At 35.9% G+C, this 18,310-nt stretch overlaps 2 protein-coding genes across 2 annotated transcripts; both read right to left on the minus strand.

Moving 5' to 3' along the window:
* Positions 1-66: 66 nt before the first annotated feature.
* LOC134262023 (uncharacterized) lies at positions 67-2,917 on the minus strand. The gene is made up of 3 exons (XM_062744401.1): positions 2,482-2,917; positions 2,075-2,277; positions 67-84 (listed from the first exon to the last, which is right to left on the minus strand). The coding sequence occupies exons 1-3, from the start codon at positions 2,915-2,917 to the stop codon at positions 67-69; spliced, it is 657 nt and encodes a 218-aa protein (XP_062600385.1).
* A 7,344-nt stretch (positions 2,918-10,261) lies between these two features.
* LOC134262027 (uncharacterized) lies at positions 10,262-14,763 on the minus strand. The gene is made up of 3 exons (XM_062744405.1): positions 14,405-14,763; positions 13,141-13,287; positions 10,262-11,290 (listed from the first exon to the last, which is right to left on the minus strand). Exons 1-3 carry the CDS (start codon positions 14,562-14,564, stop codon positions 11,064-11,066), a joined length of 534 nt encoding a protein of 177 aa, XP_062600389.1. The 5' UTR covers positions 14,565-14,763; the 3' UTR covers positions 10,262-11,063.
* Between the last annotated feature and the right edge of the window lie 3,547 nt (positions 14,764-18,310).

Consider the following 18,310-nt stretch of genomic DNA (forward strand, 5'->3'; position numbering starts at 1 on the left):
GTTGATTTGCTAATTTAACCAGTAAGAAATCATCAAACTACAAAAAAACTTACTACAGCGTGCTGTTTAGTCGTTAGTTAGATCCTACATAACAAGTTGTCAACAAGTCACTGATCGCAATACACTTGTCAATATGACGTCATTTCTTACAACGTGACGTAGTTCGTATGCAGTAAGAGACAGATCAAGTAATATTTTCTCAACAAAATATGTATTCTCAAATTAAAGAAAATATTATATACAGATATTCTATGGGCCAATAACTTGAATTAAAGTCTTCTTCACTATTTTATTAATATATTTTCTGTACATTATGAATTTAATCGACACTGCCGTATATTTGTATGCAAGTACATCGGAGGGTAACGTGGGGGGTCTTAATAAATCGATTTAGTGCAAGGACATACACTCTATGGATCAAAGTAAGCTTTTACATTTCATTTCTTGAACTATTAAGGTATCTGAAAAGTGCTGCGATCCTGATGAAATCTTGAAAACAGTTTAATTATATCGATATTTCATGCCGCTGACCAGCAAATAATATAGCATTCAGTCATACAAATATAATTTTAACAATGAAACTGCAGAAGTTAGACAGGATCGCAGCACTTTTTAGAAACTACAATGCCTGTTGAAAATATTTATATACATGTACTAAACTTGGAAATTTAATTTGGTTATGCCCTTGCACTAGTGATATTTATATGTAACATCAATACTGCAAGTCAATGTGCTAAAATCGCGTAACTGCCCCATCACGTGACTAGTCTAAATATAAAATATAATCGTCCTCGATATGTAGTTATTAATCATAATAACAATTATCCGATATAATAATGTACCAAAAATAATCGCCATCCCGATTACTAATACATTTTTAAATACAAAATTTAGTCGATATTTCCTTTGCGCACCTTAACTGTTCTTCGTAGGGTACCATGTGGAGATTACTCACTGTCTGAAAAGGACATCTGTATATCTAATGATGGGTCTTAGCTAACTTGTCTAATGACAATAGAACTCAAAACATGAGTTTAAATACCCTTAAACAGAAGCTTTATATGCTACAAAATAGACCCTGAATGTGATTTAAATCCATATAACACTTAAGTGACATGAATAGGAAGCACCATCCAGACACATACCGACTGGATAATAGAATCAGCACATCTGCCACTCTGCACACCGAAGCAACCAGGATCGACCCCCTCCCAAGAGCATCAAACCATTTTTTATTATTACGGAAAATTAAGAAATTTATTGATGAACATGCATTACCATAATATATTGTCATTACCCCAGGTCTGGATCCGGAACTATGAGTAGTCTTAAACTGGGATGAAGTCTTACATAATGCATGTGTACAGGAAGAAAAATTCATTTTCTTCTCCATAATGGCAATGCAATACTAGTCATATTGAAATTGAGTAATTCTATTGTTGTGTGCATTCAGACACTTCTTCAAATTAGGGAGGAACCACAAAAAGGGGTAACTTTTCAAAGCAATGTAAGGAAAACATCTTTTAAAGAATACCAAGGCTAAAATTACTCAGTTGAATGACAATGTGGCAATGGAGTTAGGATGGATTAAAATTGGATCAACTTTTGCATAATGCATGTATACAGTATATATTTTATCTCCAGAAAAGCCAAACCCTTTTAGTCATATTGATTTAGAAGCACAGCCATATAATGTGGATTCAACTTTCCTTAAATGATAAACCTCTGGTTTTGGTCAAAATATGAAAATTTTTCATGGGTTTGAAAAGGAGTTAACTCTTGAAAGTCTTTTGATGTAAAATGGTGTTTGGGGTATTATGTATTTTCTGACATGAATTTGAAAAATTTACCCTGTTTTCATTCATTTAGCACTCTGCTTTCATGTCTGTGTAAACGATAGCCATTTATATAGTGTTTACAGTTTTTTAAAGATAGACATTGAAAATAATTAACAAAAATAAATATCGGAATGTTTCTGCAAGCGTCCATAGTGAGCATAATTATATATCAGTAATATTGCATAACCGTTCTTTTTTTTCATTTATATAGAATACAAATATTTGATTTTTTTCACTTGCGTGTTTCTGAATTCAGCAACAAGCAGATTGTCATTTGAATCTGTACATAGTCCCCAGGGTCTACTCATTCCAAAGTCTATGTAACGGAGGAACTGTCCATCCTGGTCTATGATGTGGACACAGTCATTGTTAATATCAGCGGTAAGGATGTGACTCTGACTGTCTGTGGTGATTCCTCGTGGACTGAATGGTTCATTCTCTGGAGCAGGAGTATGTCCAGTGTACCTGAATCTCAGTTTCCCGGCCTGATTGACCACCACTATTGCTTTAGCTTTACTGTCAGACACACCGATAACCAGATTTCTGTTCTCAGTTATGTATCTAATAGAACCACCTGATGAATAGAGAGGTTTACCTTTATCATCAAACTGAATGGTTTGTTTTTCTTTGGTGCCAGAGTAACGGACAACTTTTGTTTGTTTGTCATCATCACTGTCCATGATAACCAGGAGATCATCAGAGGAGGTACTACATGTATAGACACCACGAGGTATCCAGTTCTGTAGTCTGATCACCTCTATCTTCTCATTCTCCACAATGTTCAAAGTTCTTTCATTGTAATCAGTATAAACTAGATCTCCACTTTTTGTTGCTACAATGTCAAATGACCAGTGCCCTGACTTGGTTGTGATTGACTTGAGTTGTGATCCCTGATTGATGCTGTAGAGTTTCATGGTGCTGTCATTTCCACTTGTCCAGATTTCTTCATCACTCAGACAGGCTACATTGATAAGTCGTTCATATCCAGTGCCTATGGTAATGACAGTCTCTGGTTGATCAAGCAGCTGTTTGACTGGAGGAGAGGATCCAGCTTCTGGTGATTTTTGTGTCGTCTTCATGCTGTAGTCATGTTTATCTGAAGTAAAAGAACTTGATGATAAGGATACGAATAGTTTTATCAATTCTTCTCCTTGGACTTTTTCTAGAATGAATTTGGGAAAAGATAGCATAATTTTGGATGGAAGATTTCTGTATCTTTGTACATTGGATGTTATAGTAAACATGTTTGACAAGTCATTAGTGTCTATAGCAATTTCAACTGAATTGATTTCATCCTTGATGTCAGAAATGTTCTTGTTTATTTCATCCAGATGTTTCTGTAGAGTTTGTAACTGTGTGTTTTTCATCTCATCGACTTCAGCTTTAAGTTTCTTGACAAGTTTGTCAATTTCTCTGTGCCAGTCCTCTCCATGTTTTGTTATGGCTGTTGAGAGATCTCTATATTCCTTTTCTAACTGACTCATTTTTTTTTCTACATCAGAAGCAATGTCCTGGTAGGTGGGATAAATTGTTTCTTTTAATTCATTTCTTTCTTTTATAACATTGTCCTTCTTTTCATCCAATACTCTTAAGATTTTATATAATTCATGACCCAAATGTTGATGAGATTCAATGCAGCTGATGCAGACAGGAATTTCACATTCTTTACAGTACATTTCATATTGTTCTTTGCTATGAGTTGTACATCCAGGGTACAGGGGAGTGGATTTTCTGTCTTGAAATTTGACAACTTTATGATCCTTAGATTCACCTGTTGAGATGTGTTCTCCCACACAGGCCTTACACAGGTTGACAAGACATGTATCACAGTGCATCTGTATCACAGCGGCCTCACACAAGTCACATCGCATCACGTCCTGGGCACGGGTACGGGGGTCCATATTTAGATTTTGTGACTGAAACAATAAATGATCAATACTAATGTCAGATTAAGCTATGTATTTATTGAAAGGGCAATAAATCTTTTAATAGACTAGAGAACCACATTGTATGCCTGAGGTATGTAATGGTAACATCAAGGCTAGATTTTTTTCTTTTGTCTCTCTATTATTATCTTGAATTTTTACTGGTCAACTCCTTACTTTCACTGTCACATTGGCGAAACACCATTATAGTAATACATGTAGCAGTATTTTCATGATTTTGTTTATTTTGTGATACTAAATATGCGACATAACAAAACAAGAAATAACAGAACTGTGTGCACAACACTGTCATGATCAGTTGAATAAATCTGACCATAAATGAATTTTGTATGCATGTAAAACACTGAGCAAATGGACAATTGCTCTCTTCAATATATGTACTTGCTGAGATAAAAATGCACTAGGCCCAGTCCAGTATTTTGAGCACAGCATATGTATATGTCATTTGATAAATACAAAATTAATTCACATATTGAATCTTTATTTTAACGAAATTTGTCCCGTGATTTAAGTTCATGGAACTGATTTCCTAAGAAAATGATAATTTTTAAGATCACAAAATGTTTCAATTACTGCTAGGTATATTACCTGTAATGGCGGTCGTCCTATTGATCTCCAGTACACACTGATCATGTGACCTAGTTACCTGTATTTACCTGTCAGATGGTTATACTTCCTGGTCTATAGTGAGGATTTAAACACGTTCAGAACATTATAGTAAAGTCTCTGGCTATTATATTGCTTTTTTAGCTCATCTGAGCCAAAGGCTCAAGAGAGCTTTTCTGATCACATTTTGTCCGTCGTCCGTCCGACTGTCTGTCCGTACGTCTAGCTGTCTAGCTGTCCGTCCGTCTGTCTGTCTGTCCGTCCGTCTGTTAACTTTTCACATTTTCGACTTCTTCTCAAGAACCACTGGGCCAATTTTGACCAAACTTAATACAAAGCATCCTTGGGTGAAGGGAAATTTAAACTATTAAAATAAAGGGCCAAGTCCCCTCACAAGGGGAGATAATCTAGAAAAGACAAAAATAGGGTGGGGTCATTAAAAAATCTTCTTCTCAAGAACCAATGGGCCAGAAAAGCTGAAACTTACGTGGAAGCATCCTGGTATAGTGTAGATTCTAAATTGTTCAAATCATGACCCTTTGGGGAAGGGCGGGGCCACAATGGGGAATCAAACTTTTACATAGAAATATATAGGAAAAATCTTTGAAAATCTTCTTTTCAAGAACCACTGGGCCAGAAAAGCTGAAACTTATGTAGAAGCATCCTGGTATAGTGTAGATTATAAATTGTTCAAATCATGACCCCCGGGGGAAAGGGCGGGGCCACAATGGGGAATCAAAATTTTACATTGAAATATATAGGAAAAACCTTTGTAAATCTTCTACTCATGATCAAGAACCACTGGGCCAGAAAAGCTGGAACTTATGTGGAAGCATCCTTGTATAGTGTAGATTCTAAATTGTTCAAATCATGACCCCCGGGGAAAGGGCGTGGCCACAATGGGGAATCAAAGTTTTGCATAGAAATATATAGGAAAAATCTTTGAAAATCTTCTTCTCAAGAACCAATGGGCCAGAAAAGCTAAAACTTATGTAGAAACATCCTGGTATAGTGTAGATTCTAATTTGTTAAAACCATGACCCCTGGGGGAAGGGCGTGGCCACAATGGGGAATCAAAGTTTTACATAGAAATATATAGGGAAAATCTTTGAAAATCTTCTTCTCAAGAACCACTGGGCCAGAAAAGCTGAACCTTATGTAGAAGCATCCTGATATAGTGTAGATTCTAAATTGTTCAAATCTTGACCCCCGGGGGAAAGGGCGGGGCCACAATGGGGAATCAAAATTTTACATAGAAATACAAAGGAAAAATCTTTGAAAAAATTCTTTTCAAGAACCACTGGGCCAGAAAAGCTGGAACTTATGTGGAAGCATCCTGCGGTAGTGTAGATTATAAATTGTTCAAATCATGACCCCCGGGGGAAGGGCGGAGCCACAATTGGTAATCAAAATTTTATATAGAAATATAAAATAGAAAAGCTGGAACTTATGTGCACAAGGAAGGACCCTGGGGTAGTGTAGATTTCAAATTGTTTAAATTATGATCAGTGGGGTAGGGTGGGGATGCATTATGTATTACAAGGGGGAAATCTGGTAAAGAACAGAATGGTCAAAGCTTCTCAGGTGAGCGATGTGGCCCATGGGCCTCTTGTTTTTAGATGTTATGGTACATGTATTAACATTTTATGTGCCAGATCTCACACCCCCCCCCCTTATTTATAGATTTTTCTACATGAAAGTTAAATAAATATTAAGCGGTTTTTATTAATAAATTTTCGAGTTATGTTGTTTGTTCAAGTGTGAAGAGATATGGAAAGTAAGTATAATTGTAAGTCATTTGATTTATTGAAATTTCATTGGTGAAATTATGTACCGTTTGTGACGAATTCCAAACCTTCATTTTTTAAATTTCCCTCTTGAGGGATGTCAATAGTGATTTTATGATTATAAGAATAAAGAGCTCATGAGCGAGTGAAGAGCAAATAGTGTTTTTCTATAAAAAAAACAAAAACAAAACAAGATGTGTTTGTGAAACACTATGCGCCCGGCGGCAACAGTGTTAAAAACTATTTTTAGCAGATAAGTCACAGTCAAGGTCACAAGGTGATTGACCTTGATGTCATTTGAAAGAAATTCATTAGTGGAGCTGCATACCAAATATGAAGTCTCTATTTTTAGCAGATATGTCAGTCAGGGTCACAAGGTCATGGCATTGGTGTCATTTGAAAGAGCTTTATTGATGGAGTATGCATACTAAATATGTCTCTATCTTTCATGACTCAAAAGTTATGGCGAAGGTTAAAGTTGACAACAGACAGACAGACAAACAGATTAGACAAAAACAATATATGTCTGGGTCTTCTCTCCATTTTTTAAAAATGTGTATTCGTTTCTTTGAATTGAAATACACCCAACGTTTCAAAATCATGGAGAGAAGACCCAGAGATAGAAAAAAAAATTAGAAAAAGGTATTAAAAAATGTACCATTTTGTACAAATGTCTGTCTAATTTTCAAGTTATTTTTTAGCAAATCAAAACTCAATTTCGGGAAAATATTTTCCTTTCCTGTTGCACAGGGACCCAATAAATTAAAAAAATGTTAAAATTTCATGTAACATGTCGATAAAATTGTCACTTTTCACTTTTCAAGTACGCCCAGATTTCTGCCGAATGCCAATCAAAAGCGCCCTCGTTCTTTAATACCCCAAATCCAGAATCTGCATACAAGTTTTTTTAAGTTTATCAGGTACCAATAGTTTAATTATTATTTATTTCCACAGCTATATATAGAAAATTGTTTCAATTTTTGATGGGCGATATTCTTGAACACTTTAACTTTCGATCCAACACACATCTCTCAAAGTCTAATGGTCACAGAAATCTGGTTTTGGGGTCAGTAATCTTCATTATGAAAATCAGTTACCATGCATCCTTTCTTCCTTTTATGAACAGAGAAAGCAAAATTTGTGTAGAAAATCTCTTTTCTGAGCGAAGGGATTGAGCAAGAATCTGCAGGACTCCTAAGATGTTATAAATCAGCATCAACTTATCTCTTCTGCCTGGTATAAGATGAGGATGCTTGCATAGCTGTATTACTTAGATAAAATGTAGAATGAACCATAATTCCAGCTCTTATAAGTTAAAGTGTTCAAGAATATCGCCCATCAAAAATTGAAACAATTTTCTATATATAGCTGTGGAAATAAATTGCCATGTTTTCAATAAGCTGACTGCATAAACCAGATACACTATAAAACCACAAAAGGTTTTAAGGTTGACCGATACTCTGATGAGAAAAATAACTCTGTAAGACGTAAACGTCTAATATTCCTTTATAGAATTGATAAGTTGAAATGATTTTTTTTGTACAAATTTGCCTCGCAAACAATGATATGACATTGTTTTTATTGCCCTCTGCAAAAATTTGATCTTTTCAATTAAAGTTTGTATATGACAATTCAAATTTAAATTGAAAATTTCAAATTTTTGTTGAGGACAGTAATTTACTTATAAATAATGCATTTCTTTTGAAAAATATAGGAATTAAAGCAACATTTTACATGAGTGAGCAAAGGGTTTATGGACCTTAATGTATAGTTTCCTGAGACACTTGAAATATAAAATGAAGATGTTAAATAATTTCCTTGTTTACATTTTTCAGCTCAAATGTACATGTTTTTCACCCATCTGATTTTATTTTACTTCCGTAGAATTTTGAAAACCAAGATTTAATCTGAATTAGAGGCCCATCGGCCTAAATGGTCACCCGGCGGCCGTCACTAGGATTTGATCATGTACCGTCAGTATACGTGTATATGTATACGTGTATGTAAACATAATGCATGATGCACAGGCACCTGTCGTTACTTTTTTAAATAAAGAAATATACCCCCTACCTAATGTAAACATTAAGCAGGGGGTATTTTTTTTTATTTTGAAAAAAAAAAATAAATAAGTAACGTCAGGTGCCTGTTGCACGATGGTGACTAAACTTGACATCTGTTGAAAATGTACTCACTGAAAACTGAATATGATAGAATGTGAAGTAACACAGGCGACTGCCTATCTCCATTGATCCTCTTTATTGCATGCGGTACAGAGCATTGATGTAGTTAATGCTCTACAGATTGGGGAGATATTTATGTAAGATAAAGCTTGGAAATGATAGTTCATAGAATTACTGGTCGTCTGATGTAAGCAAGAAATAAGCCCAGACAGAAAACATTTAGATATAATCAACTATGAGCATACGAGGTAAATTGATGCACAACTGTACTGAATGCCGCTATATTGACATTTGCATTATGCTATAGCATAATTTATCCATTTTGACATTATAAAATATCCCTTTTCGCAAATTTCATGTAATTACAGTTTGAGTTGTCTCTCTTGCATTAGGTTCAGAACTCGAATATAGAAACTTGAAAGTTCAAGTAGTTGTTTTAAGTTGTCATATGCATTCTTTACTTTTTTGGTGGGAGGGGTGGCGGCGTGTGAGGGGGGGGGGGTATGAAGTATTTTCAAATGTGCATCTGTGTACGATATATAAAATTTAAGACAATATCTGATAAGTTAATACTCCCTTATCCTCATACTTTGTTTGTAAACATTAAACTCGTATCTCAGCCCAGTTTCGATTAAAGCACAATCAAAAAACAAGAGGCCCATGGGCCACATCGCTCACCTGAGTAACTTGGGTGATGCAGATCTTTACCAGATTTCCCCTCTTGCTATACCTATCATGCCCAACAACCCCCTTCCCTTTTTTATTTTAAAACTTTAGAATCTACACTACCCAAGGATGCTTCCACATAAGTTTCAGCTTTCCTGGCCCAGTGGTTCTTGAGAAGATTTTTAAAGATTTGTTCTATATATTTCTATGTAAAACTTGGATTCCCTATTGTGGCCCCGCCCTACCCCCGGGGGTCATGATTTTAACAATTTAATATCTACACTACCCAAGGATGCTCCCACATAAGTTTCAGCTTTCCTGGCCCAGTGGTTCTTGAGAAGAAGATTTTTAAAGATTTGTTCTATATATTTCTATGTAAAACTTGGATTCCCCATTGCGGCTCGCCCTACCCCCGGGGGTCATGATTTTAACAATTTAATATCTACAGTACCCAAGGATGCTCCCACATAAGTTTCAGCTTTCCTGGCCCAGTGGTTCTTGAGAAGAAGATTTTTAAAGATTTGTTCTATATAATTCTATGTAAAACTTGGATTCCCTATTGTGGCCCCCCCCTACCCCCGGGGGTCATGATTTTTACAATTTAATATCTACACTACCCAAGGATGCTTCCACATAAGTTTCAGCTTTCCTGGCCCAGTGGTTCTTGAGAAGATTTTTTAGTGACCCCACCCTATTTTTGTATTTTCTTGATTATCTCCCCCTGGGAGGAGACTTGGCCCTTCATTTTAACAATTTAACCTCCCCTTTACCCAAGGATGCTTTGTACCAAGTTTGGTTAAAATTGGCCCATTGGTTCTTGAGAAGAAGTCGAAAATGTGAAAAGTTTACAGACGGACAGACAGACAGACGGACGGACGGACGACGGACAAAATGTGATCAGAAAAGCTCACTTGAGCCTTAGGCTCAGGTGAGCTAAAAAAAATACTGGAAAGAATATGTAATGCTACGTGTATCAGTTCTTACAGAATTTCCTGTTTTCACACTAGTATGTTGTTTACACGTTGGTCTGTCGATCTGATGCAGGAGCTATAATGCTGATGGAATGCACCTATAGCTAGCTCCGGCTGAGGTCGCACGAACAGAAAACCTTTGTTTATAAGGGGGAACTTGCCAACAAAGTTATTTTATCTTTTTTATACTTTAGATGCGCCTGTATACTAGAAACTTGGCTTCGATTCAAACGTGTATCTGCAAAAAACAAATCACAAGCCTTTCCACACAGTTTCATCAGTTTAAAAAGAAAACCTTTATTATGTAGTACAAATTATGTAAAATAAATTAAAATACTTCTAAAACACAATGTAAATATATATATATTTATATAGACACGAGTAAACTATACATCTCTTCTTGCTGAACATTTGTTAATAGGCACCTGTTATTAAAATTTGTGAACAATCTAGCAATAAATGTAATTCAGCATCAAAAATATCATTAATTGCAAATTTCATCCAATATTCCCTCGCCTTGACTCTTTTTTCTCAACAAACTTAACGGCTGCATTTGACGAATCGGTCGTGAGAAATGTGTATTCTTTCTTAGAGTTTCTTCTCTATTTGACAAAAATGGACATTCTTGAGATTCTGATGAATAAGTAAAAAAAAAAGGGGAGTCATAATAATTTTTTTCCGCTAATGCCGATGTTGATAACTACAGAGATATTTTATTAATAGCCAGCAGCACAAAATAAAGCAATCTGTTTGATAACAACTTACATACAAAGAATACTAAGGAAAAGGGAAGGAATTAAAAATGTCCTGGATGACTCGCTCTGAGATAATTTATTGTTTTATTGTCTAATTAATTTGAAAACCACTTCTCAGTTTATAATGCTGACGTCACTGGCAAGAGGAACAATATAAAAACAACTAGTTTTTGTTATTATGGCACCTCGGTAGTGAATAGATACCTATTCCAAACGAAGACAATATACACATTAATCCAGCAGAATTGATTGAGTCATGTTATTCGACCTCAGTGTATAAACGTATAAAATCTCTCTGGATCTGAGGCGTGGATCTATCTTCTCGCTACAGTGACAGTAGTGGTGGTGGTCTTGGTGGTTCGCACCGCGCCCCCACTGGATCCGCCGACGATGATGACGTGAGAGCGACGATCGACGATGAGCAGGATGCCGCCGATAACGGCGAGGATCGCAGCGATGATGCAGAGAACGAACGCCCAGGATAAATTATGCTTGGCCTGATCAATCACATATATCAAAATACCAAGTATGATCAAACCGGCTGTAAAACAGAAAATATTCATAAAATAAATGAATGGATGGCTGAAAACAATCTAATGTAAATAGTGAGCTAGGTATTAAATTAAAATAAATCGCTATATATATAGTCAACTTTTGTCTTAAGTGATATAATATAATAAAGCTTCAAGAAAGTATTACTGTAAGCTTATTTTAGCGGTACATGTATAGTCATATAGTTTGCGAATTTTGCAAGTCTTCTTCAGTGACACATCGAATGCCTTGTGCAGGGCCTTTTTCCTTTTGTTGACAATAAAACAAATTCATAACATGTTGATGTAGTTGAAACATAGTATATAGCCCACTGTGTATATATATATATATATTATATACACAATGTATACAGCACAAATCTGTAAATGAAAATCGGCAAATTTATATATACTATCATGTAGGGTGCATGTGTAATAGGGTGTGTGTGTGTTGGGGGGGGGGGTACCCACACTTTAAACCCTGTCTCCAGAACCGTTAGAACAGTGCATTTGTATCCCCAAGTTGACCTTACAGCATACTACTTAGTACATAAATGCATCTTGGCATAAACATCATAGGGAAACCACATGAAAAAGCTCTTACAATGCTCTTTGTACCGACCCAACCCTTGTTATGAAAATACTTGATCCGCGCTGGTTTGCTAATATTTAAAATTCTTTGATCATGTTGATAAGAAATGATGTAAACTGTGAGATGCTTGCAATGCGTTCGTTTTCTTGCTTCTTAATAAAGTTGGAATATTCCGACCAGGATAAATTAAGCGAAAGCACAGGGGAAGATTTGGAATGTTTTCAAGTTGTATCGATTCACAGAATAACTTTATAAACGCCAGTCAACCCTTACCATGATTGATACATGTATATCCTTAACATTTCGTGACATTTTTATAAATTTCACAAACTTCATCGGCGAACTAAGAATTCTCACGGAATGAATTACTCACTTGTAGTAGGTAAACTTTTACATATTTCTCTGTGCTACAAAAGCACTCATCTGTAACTAATTCTTGCATGCTATCGCGCTCATAAAAACAAAAAACAAAAAATTAGGAAAATATTTGGCCTGTGATATATTTTATGAAAAACATAAATTGCACACATTCATTCGTGTAACCCACATCAGGTATGAAATAATCGCGCGACCATCTGATTTAGCTTCTGATTGAATGCAAGCGCGGCATCTATACTATCATTAAGTTTCTCCTGAATGTCTCATTGCGTTTCGTAGCAACAGAATCCCCTAGATCTATCAGACGTGTGGGTTGCAACCCCCTCGTGTCTTACACACGGCGGGCACCTTGCAATATTTTGGATGCAGCTGTCAACACGTTTCACCAGAAAGGCATTCCAAGTTTCCTCTCTGTTTAGCGTCTGCTAATCCTACCTATATGTACTCGCTAAAAACAAACCAGCCCCCCCCCCCCACCCCCACCCCCCGAGAGAAACAAATAAATAAAACAGAACCTTTAAAGTCCTAAAAGACAAAAAATCAAGGGATTAAGGTATGTCAACAACCAAGGCGCACGCATACGCTACACATAGGAAAAACTTGGAATGGCCTAAGATACACATGTATAAGCAACAACTGTGAATATAGACTCAGTAAACTCACCAACTTCATTAAATCGTCGGCGCCCCTTATCGTTTTAATAAAGATCTCTAAGAGAAATTATTACTGGGAACAAACGAAGATATAATCCTTTACTTAAAACAGAAAATTATGAACTTAGTTTGATCTAGGTAACTCTTCAAAAACAAAGTGTACAACTTGTAAAGAAACTGCATTGAAGCTCTGCTATAATTAGAGGATTTTTCATGACGTCATAATGATCGATCTTACCTGCCACGAATGCGCAGATGGCGGAAGCCAGGACAAGCTGGAGGTTCGGACTTGCGCAGATATGGACCAGCAGCAAGATCAGGATGATGACCAGCAAAATGAAGGCAATCGTCTCAAAGGCACGGATCGCGCCCATAGATCCACTCCCTAAAACATAAAAAAAAATCTAGTGAGGATATTGCTCTCGCATGCATGTACCATTATTTTTCAAATATATTTGATAAAATAAAATAATCATGAAATTAAGAGGACTGGAAGGCGGTGAGGGTTGGAGTCCTTTTGAAGTTCTACCTTTTGAATTCATACAAAAACGTATAGGTCTTATTTTGATGTTAATTGTGTACATGTTAGCATTAGCAAATGATATAGATATATTATTAACACAGGGAAGTATATACATTCTTTTTTTAAGCATGAAGTTAATCATTCTAAGCGATTCAAGGATGTAATTTTAGGAACTTATTTAACATTGTTCAATTCATTGGTGACATTCAACATTTTGCATTGGAGATATAATGTCAATAAAGAGAAGCGTCTTTTGAAATTATATGAAGCTGTTTTAAAGTTTAATTTTAACAAAAAGGCCCGTATGAGACAAACTTTGCTTATATTTTTAGACAGGATCGAAGAAAGAAACGTCGTAAGGCATTGATACTGAAAGACACCCTTAAATCAGCATTGACTTTCTACTGTTAAATTGTTAATTATCTCTAATTTAAATACATGAAAAAGTCATTGTTTGCATGATATGTATGCTATATTTATTGATTTGTAGCATCCGGCCCCTCCCGGTTTCCTGAATCCCATAAAAACACGATACTCTGGCGGGTCCTGAAATCTTAAAGGGTAAGTTTGGGGCCAGGGTGGGGGGGATCTTCAGCCACACCAAAAAATATTGATATATCAAAACCTGTGTCTTTTTTTTTGGACACAAAGAGGAGGCGGGTCCATTGCCCCCTTTACATTAGCAAGTGGGATATATACATTAGTAGAAATCAGGCGCGGATCCAGGAATTGAAGTTGGGGGGGGGGGCGCCAAAAATAGGCAAGGGGTCTGGGGGCCGCCTTGAGGCCCCCAGTGGGTTCAGGGCAAAGCTCCTGGATTCTAGAGATTTTGTAGGGTAAAAATGAGGTCTACCGAGTAGACATATTTACATTTTCTAGACAAAACTGTGATTTACGTTAACTTTGACAATTTTAGGGGGGCGCGCGCCTGGTGCGCCCCCTTAAATCCGCCACTGGAAATGGTAAGACTGTTACTTACCTGGCATTTCATTACAGCGGCTGGTGCACCACTGCCAGAGTCCAGCATTATAATTGTAGTACGACACCCAGTAGGGACAGGCGAATCCCAGGAGCTGACACACGGCGGCCCCTATCAACAGACCAAGGGCCACCTTTAACAAAACGGACATCACCAACATGGCTGCTTAAACTATCAATATATTATCCGGGACAATAGAAAATGCCTCTCCCTAAAGCGATGCTACACACACAACAACAAACACTCCGTGTGTTGGCTTACTACACACAAGATGAATCAGCGCGGCAAAGCGACCGCCGCCTACAAAACAATTTTTTTCGGAACGCGCCCTTCCGTTGTAAATTCCATCCAAAAAGGAACTTGAACAGCTTAAACAATTTCCTTCTCTTTCTAATTTGTAAGACACTATAGCTCTTTACTCATATTTGTATGCAAAAAAATCATTTGTCCAAAATGACTACCATCTCATAACGAAGGGCCGGGGCTTTATCTCTGTTTTATGTCGCGTAATATAAATAACTTAATCAATATCTACTATAGCCTGTTGTTTGTATTAGCGGTCAGAGAGAGAGAGAGAGAGAGAGAGAGAGAGAGAGAGAGAGAGAGAGAGAGAGAGAGGAGAGTTTAATAAAAAGACAGCACTTTAAAATTCCTTGGTGAAAAAAATTACTTAACTGTACATGTATTGCTATTAAGATAGGCATTGACAAATTGGTTACGTTTTATTTCTAATTTAGGGCAAACTGCGGTAAATTATTCCTTTTTGCATGGCTATAATTATGAATAAGGATCACATTCTTTGTGAATGCAGATGTACATAATAGGAAGCATGAGTCAATTTAAAGCCACAATGAATTATTCTTAAAAAATCAAAGTACATGTACTCCGTATCTGTAGAGATCATAAATTTACAACTGATTTACTCTTAAAATTAACTACGTATTTTTGAATTTTTATTCTGACAAATTAGTAACATACATAACATTCGTATCTACTCGAAATTCCCAATCCGAACTTATAGTTTATAACCCCAATCCATCTCAATACGATGTAAAACTACAACAAAAGATTGATACACGAACTACTTTTATCGTCTTTCTGTCGTCTGTCAAACGATTTGCATAAATTATATCCAATCGTTTACACTGCAACTATTGTAGTGATGTCCAATTGATGATATGTTTGTCTAGTGTAGAATTAGTCACATCTTGATAAATCTTAAATAATCGATTTTTTTGCCCCCCCCCCCCCCCCCCCCAATAAGAGATGAGTCTACATGCACACGCCTCGGTGTAACAGCTGATATTATCCGCATGTAGCCCGGAGTGAACCTTGTGATCGGTGTTTATGACACATGAACTTCAGCAAAACTCATAAAATTTTGAAGTAATCCTCTTAAAGATTGACGTGTACTTAACATTTATCTAAAGCATTCTCTAATAAAAGCATTTGAAAGTGTATACATCCTATCATTGATGGAAAAATTCAGAGTTATTTTTTTTCCCGGTAGAGACCCAATGCATGTGATTGTAAAAAAACAATAATAACGTTTATAAGAATGGAAAAAAAGATGGGGACGCTTAAGGATAAATAACACAAATTTTCTTTTCTTCAAAATTCAAATATTTTTGCTTAATTTAAACAGGTGCCTCAGTTACTGCGGAAGTTGTCAAGTTGTAAATCAATCTAATTTATAATTTAGATGTTAGATCCGCTCGCATACTCGCTAAACTAACAACGATGTAAGTGTATCGATATGCAAGCGGATCTAACATCTCATTTTAATTAGATCGGTTGAATGTATTTTTTTTTATTTACTGCCAATCAGTAAATTAAAAATTTACGATATGACAAAGTTTCATCTGTTTGTAATTACAACTTCTGTGTGGGAGAAATTTTTTTTGTGGTATAGATCTTTAAAGGATAATAGAGCTACATGTATACAGATCAAAAGCCATTACGAGTGCCCTCTTGTACACTGAAATCCTAGAGGTGTATTTACACAATGTTAGGTATGAACGTCATTTATTTGAAAAACATTAGAGCCTCGTTTAAGCCTTCCTTTATCATACAAGATCCAATTGAGTTTTCCTAACTCTTCAATAATCGGGACGACCAATCGTTTCGGATTAACGAGGTTATACTGTAATAAAAGTACGGATTGGGAATTCCTTCTGTTTTCTCCCTTTTACATTTCATATATTTATTTTTCCAATTGAGGTATCTTTATTATTTCATTTCTTCTTTCTTTCTTTCTTGTTATTTTTTTGGCTATGATAAACTGAGTCTTACCCTCCTGTGAAGTTAAGCAGTCATTTTTCACAAAAACAAAAAGAATGTGGAATGGAACAACTCATAATAAATATTCGAAGGAAATATTCAAGTTGTCTAACTCTAAAGAACTGCTGGATAAAGGAAAAATAAGCTTTTGTTCGCTACTTGTAATGAAAACAGCAAAATGCGGAGGAGGGCTTTACCGCTACTTTGATAATGCATTTGAAGTGGGCTGATTTACTGGCGGTCGACTAATACACAAGGCATCTGATCTGAAGTGAAGTTATATTTTTCCATCCGCTTTCTCGCTGCGAGTGAACGAAACTCATCCCCTAAAAATTCTTATCTTTTTTTTTTTTAGAGAATAATCAACAAAATTTCGAATTGTGATGCATGTTGTTTAAATCTACTGAAATAAATTTTGCAATTTTTTTTGTCTATTTTATTGCAGATATTACTAATACATGCATGAAATATGCCGTGCTTTATTTTACGAAATGATATTTTTTATGCATCAGCTGTTACACGGAGGCGTGTGTAGGCCAATCTCTAAAGGGAAAGGGGGGGGGGGCAACGGCAGGAAAAATCTATCAAGATTTGACAATTTCTACCCTGGAAAAATCTATCATCAATAGAACATTAGCATTGCCCTCCTGTACAAAACAGTTGTGCAGTCATAGGTCATACATGTATACAATAAAAAAATCACTTAATATTTCTCAGTATACCAGCTACTCTACCTAAAACATCTGTACGGAGAACTCATACAAAGGAAGATAAGGCAATAAAAATTATCGTGAACCATTGATTACTGTTTGAGTAATGGTTCTTTGCTAGGAATAATTTCCATGTAGTCATGCAGAGTTTCAAGGGAAGAGGAACTGTACATAATACCCAGGGTTATACATTATTTTAATAATCTCACGTGTATAGTTGATATATATACTGGTACCACATGAGTTTGTGTACTTATTAATTTTACCGAATTTTCAGTAAATTAAAAAATACGTAATACCTATTAGGCTGTTCAAAGTTAATTCTACGTGTAACGTCACATCTTAAGTTCAAAACCTACGAGGGAGGGAGGAAAAAAATAAACAAACAAAATTTTCAAACAATTGTGAATTTATTCAAATTAACCTATTCAGTACATTAAAAACATTACAATCAAGTAATATGAGCATTTAACTCTTTACACCTTACTGAACTGTTTTGCAACATACACTTAATGTTCACGTCATAAAAACAGAAATTTACCATTTCCCCGCAAGCATCGTATTGCGTGGTATACGTTTCTCTAAAATTTGTCGTAAATAATATAATGACGTAGAATTTTAATACAAATATAACTTTTCTTATTTTATGAGATTTTTGCAAGTATAAAATAGAATGAAATTGGCATTACATTAAAGATTAAATGAACTTTTTAAAGTGCGTGAAAATGCGTGATTGCGGGGAAACGGTATATGCGTGATTTTGCGTTAGAAATAGGAAACAGTATATGCGTTAAAATGCGTGACTGCGGGGAAGGGGGTTAATTGATATGACACCCAAGATTAATTTTCCTAGCGGAGTTTTTCCTTAGTATGTTAAACCCCTGTCACACCGGGGCTGCGTCCTCACGGCGACTGC

Source organism: Saccostrea cucullata, unplaced genomic scaffold, assembly GCF_032062105.1.
Source record: "Saccostrea cucullata isolate Sc308-1 unplaced genomic scaffold, CSIRO_AGI_Scuc_v1 ctg2101, whole genome shotgun sequence".
In the NCBI taxonomy this organism is placed as follows: domain Eukaryota; kingdom Metazoa; phylum Mollusca; class Bivalvia; order Ostreida; family Ostreidae; genus Saccostrea; species Saccostrea cuccullata.

Bases quoted from the DNA above. Each gene is read 5' to 3' on its own strand.
- LOC134262023 (XM_062744401.1), bottom strand. From the start codon at position 2,917: ATGAAGACGACACAAAAATCACCAGAAGCTGGATCCTCTCCTCCAGTC. The intron at 2,278-2,481 runs GTTACTCTGGCA...CTCCTGCTCCAG, and splicing joins CAAACAAACAAAAGTTGTCC to AGAATGAACCATTCAGTCCA.
- LOC134262027 (XM_062744405.1), bottom strand. From the start codon at position 14,564: ATGTTGGTGATGTCCGTTTTGTTAAAGGTGGCCCTTGGTCTGTTGATA. The intron at 13,288-14,404 runs GTAAGTAACAGT...TTTATGTTTTAG, and splicing joins CCGCTGTAATGAAATGCCAG to GGAGTGGATCTATGGGCGCG. The intron at 11,291-13,140 runs GTAAGATCGATC...TCTGTTTTACAG, and splicing joins CATCTGCGCATTCGTGGCAG to CCGGTTTGATCATACTTGGT.